At 35.3% G+C, this 9203-nt stretch overlaps 1 protein-coding gene and 1 long non-coding RNA gene across 6 annotated transcripts; one reads left to right on the plus strand and one right to left on the minus strand.

Moving 5' to 3' along the window:
• The first annotated feature begins 762 nt into the window (after positions 1-762).
• On the plus strand, positions 763-4796 carry LOC7464922 (tRNA-specific adenosine deaminase TAD1). Of its 5 annotated transcripts, none has more exons than XM_024584557.2 (11): positions 763-1074; positions 1150-1270; positions 1401-1591; positions 1715-1846; positions 2408-2536; positions 2974-3143; positions 3219-3295; positions 3385-3504; positions 3596-3683; positions 4119-4254; positions 4410-4796. In XM_024584557.2, exons 1-10 carry the CDS (start codon positions 909-911, stop codon positions 4230-4232), a joined length of 1308 nt encoding a protein of 435 aa, XP_024440325.1. In that variant the 5' UTR covers positions 763-908; the 3' UTR covers positions 4233-4254; positions 4410-4796. The 5 variants fall into 5 exon arrangements, 4 of the variants coding, with proteins under 4 accessions (XP_024440325.1, XP_024440327.1, XP_024440330.1 ...); XM_024584559.2 differs by having other exon boundaries at positions 4119-4233; XM_024584562.2 differs by having other exon boundaries at positions 2411-2536.
• Positions 4797-6018: 1222 nt separating this feature from the next.
• On the minus strand, positions 6019-6912 carry LOC112323999 (uncharacterized). Its single transcript, XR_002977525.2, has 2 exons — positions 6729-6912; positions 6019-6554 (listed from the first exon to the last, which is right to left on the minus strand). It is a non-coding gene; the product is annotated as an uncharacterized LOC112323999 (long non-coding RNA).
• Between the last annotated feature and the right edge of the window lie 2291 nt (positions 6913-9203).

Raw genomic sequence — 9203 nt, forward strand, 5'->3', positions numbered from 1 at the left:
CATCTTATCCTCCACACACACACACACACACACACACACACACACACACACATATATATATATGTTCCTTTGAATTAATTTCAAGTTTCCTTCTTTTGTAAGAGATATGAAGGTAATTAAGTGCTCTTTTTTTTATAATTATAATTGCTTATAAGTCACGTACAAGTGACATATTAGAACTGCTAATTAATAATGATGGTGCTTGCTAATTTAATTATTTTTTTTTTTTTTAGTTTAACGTGGGTGTCAGGGCCAGCTTGCGCGCACCTCGACTAATCCCACGGGTCCTGAAGTTAACGACCATGTAAGCCTCCAGTGACCATCATATAAGCAACTATATGATTCGAACCTGAAATCACAGAGGGAGCAAACCTATACAGTAAAGAGCTTGATCGCATTTCTGCAATAATGATTTACTTTATTTTAGTTATTTCATGGTCCGCCTTGATCCAGGATTTGAACAATATGGATCTCGGGTTCTATAAACAACTAACGTAGACTGGCTATTGGGCCTTTCTATGTTGATTTTCTTGCTCTGCGTTTTATTTCTTCAGCCCATAAATATAAATATAAATATAAAGGTTTTTGTCATATTGTTTTAATAAAAAGAAATAATTTGAAGACAAAATAGTTACCAATTTAATTTATTTTTAAGATATTTTAAATAGTATACTTAAATTTAATTATATGATTTAATATTTTATTTTTAATATAAAAAATTACGCACGGACTCATCCATGATTTTATCAAATCGACGACGTATCAAAATAATAAACTAGCCGCGGTCTGTTCGGCTCCCGGGGAAAAACCCGGGAAAAGACGGTAGAATAATTTCTTGTGCTCCAAATTAGAACTTTCAGTCGTCGAAACCCTAAAACAAATTCACAAATTCAACTAAAATTGAAACCATGAACACTGACATTCCAAATCCAAGTTATTCAACAGAGAAACAATGGGGAGAGAAAGTATCAGAGAAAGTGATGTCAGCATACAAATCTCTCCCTAAAAAAGGAAAGCCTCAAGGTTGCGAAGTCACCGTCTTAGCTTCATTTCTCCTTTCCTCTCCTTCTCAAGGTCACTAAACACTGCGTTTTTGCTATTTCTTATAAACTCAATCTCTTTCTGATTTGGATTTTACTTTTTTCTCAGAATTGGAAGTTGTTGCGTTGGGGACCGGTACGAAATGCGTTGGACGCTCACTTCTGAGCAACCGCGGTGATATTCTCAATGATTCACATGCTGAGATTATTGCTAGAAGAGCTTTAATTAGGTTTATTACTATTTTTGGCGAATTAATGCGTTTTTCTGTATGCTGAATTTTTTTTCCCTCCCTCTTTCCTGTAATAGCATTGATTCCCTAAGTATTTTTTTTGTTTGATTTTTTTAATTAATTAAATTAGGTTTTTCTATGCGGAGATTCTACACATTATTCGCGGTTCATCTGAGGATGGATGTAATAATGGAAGCAAAGAAGTGAAAATTAATGATGGCAGTAACTGGATTTTTGAACTGGAACAGCGTGGCTGTAGTGAAGAGAAGTTTAAGTTGAGAGAGGGTTGGCAATTGCATCTGTACATTTCACAATTGCCATGTAATTCTCGGCGATGATTGTAAAATTAAATGAATGCTCAGTTTCTACTTTGTTTGGATCTTAAACTAGCTTTGGGTATGCATGCATTTTGTGACTTTGTTTTGTTTTAGTTGTTTCTTGTAGGCGGGGATGCTTCTGTAAGTTCACTGTTGTCTCCTGCGAGAAATGTTTTCACAAGAGAAGGGGATCTGCCACCATCCCTATGTGAGAATGGTTCGACAAGTGACCTTTTGGAGGTTACAAAAGAGAATAATGGTACAGATGGATTCTGTATATTTTTTTGTTTCTTTTTTGGCTTATGGTTATTCCAATTTTCACCTGCTTTTATTTTCGATTCTTGCTGAGCTGCTTATTTGAGATTTCTGTAAGTTGCACTAGAGGTGGAAAGTGCATGGTGTTATTACTCCAAGTAGGATAGTCTTGTCATCTTAGATGGCATTTATTGATATTACTCCAAGTAGGGATCGGTGTCATAGTTTCTTTCATAATACTCACATTCATTGGGAAGCATAGTATGATCTCAGAGAAGTGCTATTCTCTTTCTGGGGCAAGCAATAAAAGAAGTATGTTCATCTCTGTTGCTTCCATGATCTTATGCCTTATCTTTTTCAATTTTATTGTTGTTTTCTGTGATGGCTATTTTATCAAATTTTTTAATTCACCTCCTTAGGCTGGTTGAATAGATTTTTCAAAACTCTTCTATTCATCAGTTATCATGTTTCTTTTAAGCTGGCACATTATTTTCTTTAAAGTTATATCAAGATGAGATTTATTGGTCTTGACGTAAGCATTGTTTGACTCAAAACTATTTATAAGCAGGTAGACTTTCCACTAATGGTTCACAAATCAGTGGCATGGTTCAGAGGAAGCCTGGTCGTGGTGATACAACATTGTCAGTTAGCTGCTCTGACAAAATAGCTCGGTGGAATGTTGTTGGAGTTCAAGGTATGTTATTTCCAAATTTCCAAAGTAGCTCTTCCTTTGTTCCAGCCTAAATTAATATGCTAGTTTTCTGAGTTAGTGAACTTAATTAATATGTAACATGTCTTCCATTTTTGTTTTCAATTTATCGTTTTTGTGCTCTTAAGTCTGGCATACCATTATCATAGTGCGCCATTGTCATGTTTCTGAAGTTGACACACTTGCACCGAATTTTGATTTTATGTGAGTAACCTATTAATGGTATCATATGCACAAGATGGCTCATTTTCTGTTTGCACAGACATGCATGTGATATATTTTACGATGCCTTATTTTGACTATCTTCATGAATTTTTGTTTTTTTGAGAAAATTGTCTTCATGACTTACTATATATAAGTAACCAATAGGAATTAATAATTGCTTTAGTTAAGTAACAAAGTTCTTATTCCTCTTATTTCAGGAGCTTTGCTTTCCTACTTTCTTCAACCCGTTTACCTTTCTTCGGTAACCGTTGGGCAATCCTCTAATAGTCCCAAAAACTTTTGTCTAGAAGATCACTTGAAAAGAGCCTTGCATGATCGAATCCTGCCATTGTCGAATGAACTAGTTTCTCCTTTCCATCTAGACAAGGTATTTAATAGCATAGCATTCAATATATAGCGGATCATGCTCGTGATGATCTATGGTACATAACACTACCAGCAGCCACTTTTTTATGCAGCTCCTGAACCACCCATGGAATTTAAGCATGCTGACACTGCTCTGGTAACTTTGACATGCGGGTAATTTTGAATTGATCCTGTTCCTCTTCTAGGTGCACCAATTATTTATCTCTGTTTGTTTGTCACAATATACTTATGCCTTGACCCAGGTATTCCATATGTTGGAGCAAGTCTGGCATGCATGAAGTCGTCCTTGGGACCACTGGAAGAAAGCAAGGCACTTCTGCTAAGGGGGCACTTTCTCCAGCAACCATGTCCTCTCTATGCAAGTACACTGAGAATTAGGCTTATTCGTGGAAAGGTTTCCTTTGCTGTTATTGTTATCACTGTCAAGTCATAATCTTTCTTCTTTTGTTCTAGAAAGCGGTTATTGGAGGTTTTCTTGACATTAAAGCAGGAGTTCCAGAGCAAATGCCCAGCCAAAGATATTTCTTATCGAGAACTCAAGGTTCTGCATTATTTCCTGAGATCCTTATTCCTGTTGGTTTTCTTTCTAAATAATAGTTTGATGATGTCTTGCTTGAATGGGATAAACTTGTCATTGAAACGCTATAAGCTGTGTTGATAAATTGTAAATGTCCATGTTGTTTGTGGATTTCACATTTTTCACTGGCTCTCGTCTCTTCCATTAGTTTGCAAATTCAGGCAGCATAAACCAATCTTCTCTTATAATAATAAATGTACGTCAACATTATGTGCAGAATTTAAGTTCTTGGTTTATCTGGAGATCAACATTATGGTTCTTGTTGCTAGTACAGTAAGATTGACCTCCAGTATGATCATATGCTTCCCAAACTTCATTTTCGTAGCCATATTAAGTCTGCAATGTATACATGTATGGCTATTGAATCTCATCTTACTCCTTTAGTAAATTCTCTTGCAGAACAATGCTCAAGCGTACAGTTCAACTTCAAAATCTTTTAAAGAAAGTGCGGCTTTTAACAATTGGCCATTGAAACCCTTGGACTCTGAGGCCTTCTCCATTTTGAGGGAGTGAGGTATGTGCCGCTCAACTTCAGGTACTTGTAATTACAACTTGTTACTTGTGCTGACTAACCATCTGGCAGTCGGTTGTCCAGCTCCATCTTATGCATAGCTAGATATGATACGATGCAACCAATTTTTGGGATAAAAACTAACAGGCAGTAAATTGTTGTGAACTTGCTCCCTTCAGGCCTCCCAGGAACTTGATATAGTATCAAGTGTTGCTGATGAGGACCTGTGTCTATCATCCACATTTTTGGCAGACCATTCACAAAGGGGGAGCACATCTTTTGCTGGAACCTTGATGGGTGCTTTTGCACCATTTGCTGCTTCATGACATTCTCACGGCACATCGTATGAACTCCTGAACTGTTCTAACATCCTCCAGAGCTGCTGTGATGAGAGCTCACAATTTCTTCTTGGCAGAGCCACATAACTAGTGAGTGCTGCAATAACATGTTAAACACACTGCCATAACATTTTAGGTGAACCTCTCTATAATGCCCACGTACATGTGATTTGACGTTGACTTTGTACTCTTTAAGTATCTGAATTGCGGGCACTTGAAAATTCCAAATATGTTTAGCTGTGGCCTGTGCATGGACTCGAAAGAGATCTGACTGAAGAATGATGCACAAGACCTATCATACCTTTAAACCCTTACACCTGGTTTTGAACCAAATTAACCAATTATAATTTTTATGCTTACAATAAAATACTAAACCACATAATTTGAAATACATGTGGAAACTAATTAAATTAACAATCTTAATTACTGTCTTTATTTTAAAAATCAGTTAAAGGAAATGAAAGATTTGGACAAAAACCAAATGTTAAGGGCATAGCCACCACCAGTCAGTCAGTTGGCCTTGGCCGGATGTATGTTACAATAAAAAAATTGACAAGAAAGTGTTAGGTGCATAGCTACCGCTAGCCAGCTCAGCTCAAGAATTGACGAGCCAGATCCTGAATCAGTTTTGGTTAGTGGCCAGGATTGTTTGTGCACTGATCAGTCGAAACCCGATCAAACCTGGTTTCCACCGATCAAAAGTGGTAAAAAACCGGCAAACTTGAATCGGTTGAATTAGAACTGATTCAACCTGTCGTGTCACTTGATAAAGCGTTCCTCTCGGGTATTCAACCCCAAGACCGCTTGCCAAAAAGTTCATCTTTCTTGCCAGTCAGTGTGCGTCTCTCTCTCTCTCTCTCTCTCTCTCTACACACACACACACACACACACACACACTCTTCCCATACATGTTGACTTGATAAAAGAGAAGACAAATTGTAAATTCTGTTTCGGTTAACGTTTTTTGTTTCAATTGAAATGTGGTATGTTTTGATTTCGAAGTTTACAATTACTTCCTCTGCATGTTGACTTGATAAAAGAGAAGGACAAGGTTATCAATTTCGTTATGGTTAATGTTCTGTTTTTTTTATTTTTTATTAAAACTATATGTTTTGATTTCAGAGTATTTTAACAGTAGTTTCAGGGTTATACTCTCTTTATATTTAACAAATATAATTCAATTTAAATCTAAAAATAAATTAATTCTTTTTTATTATATATTCAACACACATAATTTCAATTCAAATCTAAAAATAAATTAACTTTAAATTATACAATTTAAATTTCTAAAACTCCTAAAAATATAAGAGACTAGACGAGTCTAAAAATAACTTGAACAGCTAATAAAAATATAATTTCATAGATCATAAAACAATCTAAATCTACTCGGGTTAACTCACAATACTTGTGTTTCAGGTAACGAGACTGAGATAATTTCATAGAAAACAAATAGAAATAAATGAAAAAACTTAATTCATATTTAACCAAATATGAAGATGTTGAAGGGTACAATTGTGATAATTTTTCAATAGAATCTGCAAACTGAATGTGTGTGTTTGGTATTCTCGTCCAAGAACTTCAAATTCCAAAGCATCATTGTTGATGATTAATCGTGTTCTTTGCAAGTTGCTCTACCTCGTCCTGTTGGTTGTCCGATTGGAAAAAAGACAAATTAGGGCGTGGGCGCTCGCATCCAATCCAGGAGCTTACTCCACCACACGGACACAGCATCTCTCTTATTCTGGGACCGCCATTTACAACGACTTTCAAACTCGGTCAAAATCCTATTAACCTCAAGCCCACAATCTCTCTTCAAATCCTTAAACTCCACAATAAACCCACTACTGACCCCTCCGCCACAGCCAAACCCCATGTGGGAATCGACACCTAAGTCTCTCGTCAACGAAATAGTAAATAAAGTGTCGCCAATTGCGTCGAGGGAGACGAGAAATGAAGGAGAGGAGCTGGCAATTACTGCTCTTGTTACTGGAAATACAGAGAAACTGAGTGAAGTCAAGGGAAATGTTTTTGAGGCACTTGATGTTCATGTTATTCAAATATATTAAAATATAAACAAATTGTTAGTACGTGATAAAAGTAAAACACACTATATTTATACTATTCAAAACGCTGTATTAATCATCATTTAGCCTTTTCGACTTGCGTTTGCCATCAGGAATGCTCTCAGGTCTCTTGAAAGCAAAAGACAGAGAGCACGGTTTGAAGCAGAGGTTGAGAGGCTCAAAACGATATGAAAATAGATAAGATGGGGATAAAAGATTCTGAACTCGTAGAACACATTGTCACTGGTGATCATGACCTTCCTCGTTAATACTCTGTTGTTTCCATCGACTCAGAGGATCTGGAAGGGATAAGTTAAGAGTTGCATGTGAATGGTTCAGTTTGCTTGGCCAATCAACCATTTTAATTCTATGGTGGTGGGACTGGGGAGTATTGTCTCGATCCTTATGATGCGTGTTCCCACTAAAACAGGTGCCAGTTAATTAGTACCGCCACTACCACCTCGCAACCCGATTTCAGATGACTCGCGATCCCATCAATTATTTTTTAAAAAAATATTATATGTAAAAACTATTTTGATATATTTTTTTATATAAAAAAAATTTAAAACGTAAATAAAAAAGTTTATTAAAAAATACGTTAGCAATATTTCAATATTTTTTTAATAAAAATAATATTTAAATTGACTCACAACATAATACATATCCATGATTTAGTTGAATACACTAAAAAGAGGTTTATTATTGATATTAATAATATAAAAAATCAACTAATCAAAACCTTAACAGAAAAGATGTGTCAAGTGTATTAAAAAAATCAAGAAAATTAATATTCAATATTTTTGTGGTGTTTGGTATTGCGATCTAACTGTATTTTAAAAAAAACTAAATTATTTTTTAGCTTTAAATTAATTTTTGTATGTATTTTTAAATAGTTTTTCCGTATTGATATTAAAAATAAATTTTAAAAGATAAAAAAATATCATTTTAATATATTTTTAAATAAAAACATATTTTAAAAAACAATATATGTAAATTTATCAAAAGATGGTAGAACTGGCCATTCTCATTTTCTTTCTTCTTCTTTTTCTTTGGCGTAAATTGACCAAACATTATCAAAAGATGGACATGGCTGCGGAATTCGTGATTTGTCTTGATGATAAATGGACCAAACATTATTTTTTTTCCTGTTGGCTACCTCTACGCCTCAACTTCACACCGTAAGAAAATGCTTTTTCACTCTAGAAGCACATGGCGAATGCCACCATCCTCACGCAAGCCAAGTTCTTAAGTGTAAGAAAATTTCCTTAAGAGCAATTAGTACGAGGCAGATAGCAGATTAGCTACCGTATAGCAGTGATTGTTCAAACTCTGAAATCTGGGATCGTAGGAATCCCACTTCAACAGTGATTTCCAGCTCCAGATCCTATGAAAATCAGAGAACCTTGGCCTTGCGAGTTTCTACCCTTTCATTTCTTCCTTTGACCTCAACAATCAATGCAAACTCTTAGCAATTTGGTTTTTTTTTTTTTTTTTTCTCCCAACGATAAGAGATTTTGTTAAATCTTACATCTGGACATGAAGCTAGACAAGATGGGTTCGATCTCGTGTATAAAGAATGAGCTATGCCGACCCTATGTCTCTGTCTCCTCAGGCTTTTATTGACGCCTACGCTGCTTGCTTTGCACCCCATTTCACATGGATTAAGTCCAACTGGCACCATGATCATGGACGATTCACGTTTTTTCTTCCGATTCACTCTTTAATTAATTATTATGACTGTGCCCACGAGAGTTTTCCTCAATGTAAATCCCTCATTTAAACGCTTCCTCTCACATTTTCCTTCTTTCAAGTTGGAAGATTTGTGTTGTTTTAGGCTAATTTGACTTTAAACACTAATTTAAAACTCCATTAAACGTTTTGACCGCTGGTGATGGCAACTATATTGTATTAATCTTCGCACAACAGGATCGTACCTTATGTTATTGATTATCCTTGTCATTCTCTTCTGAGAAATAATTAATTACCTTTAACTTTAATTTCCCACTAAGCTAGCTTAATAATTAATTATGAGACTTTGGGCACTGGATTGGTGGGGAGCCGTGTGCTTATCTTACAGGGAACTTAGTTTTAAGAATTTTTAATCCCGTCAAGTAGTCAAGGCTGCTATCCAATCAGAGATTCGCACTGGAATTTTCTCACCAGAGTTTTCTTCTCGTTTCATCATACTAGGAAATAATTAATTAATGAATTCAGACCATATCATATATATTTAAAAAGCAACATCCATAATTAATTATGTCTGAAATATCATATCAATTCTGAACTCAATAACTAAATTAAGTAAAAGAAAACAATTAGTGTTGAAAATCTCACATTCGTGGATCAATGGAAGTGATTCTTGAATATGAAAAGACAATGTTGCCAGGCTATAATATTCATCCTCTGTCACGAGGAGGGTGATTAGGGATTCAAGTGCTTTAGTCATGCTTAATTACTACGCACCACTAGATTCTAAAAGCCCCTTCAAAACGTTATGCTTCTTTTTTTTTATATATATATATAAAAAAAAGTGCTAGGAGAAATCCAAGGACTGACTTTTTTGATAAATAGA

The sequence above is a fragment of the Populus trichocarpa genome, chromosome 14 (genome assembly GCF_000002775.5).
Source record: "Populus trichocarpa isolate Nisqually-1 chromosome 14, P.trichocarpa_v4.1, whole genome shotgun sequence".
NCBI lineage: Eukaryota > Viridiplantae > Streptophyta > Magnoliopsida > Malpighiales > Salicaceae > Populus > Populus trichocarpa.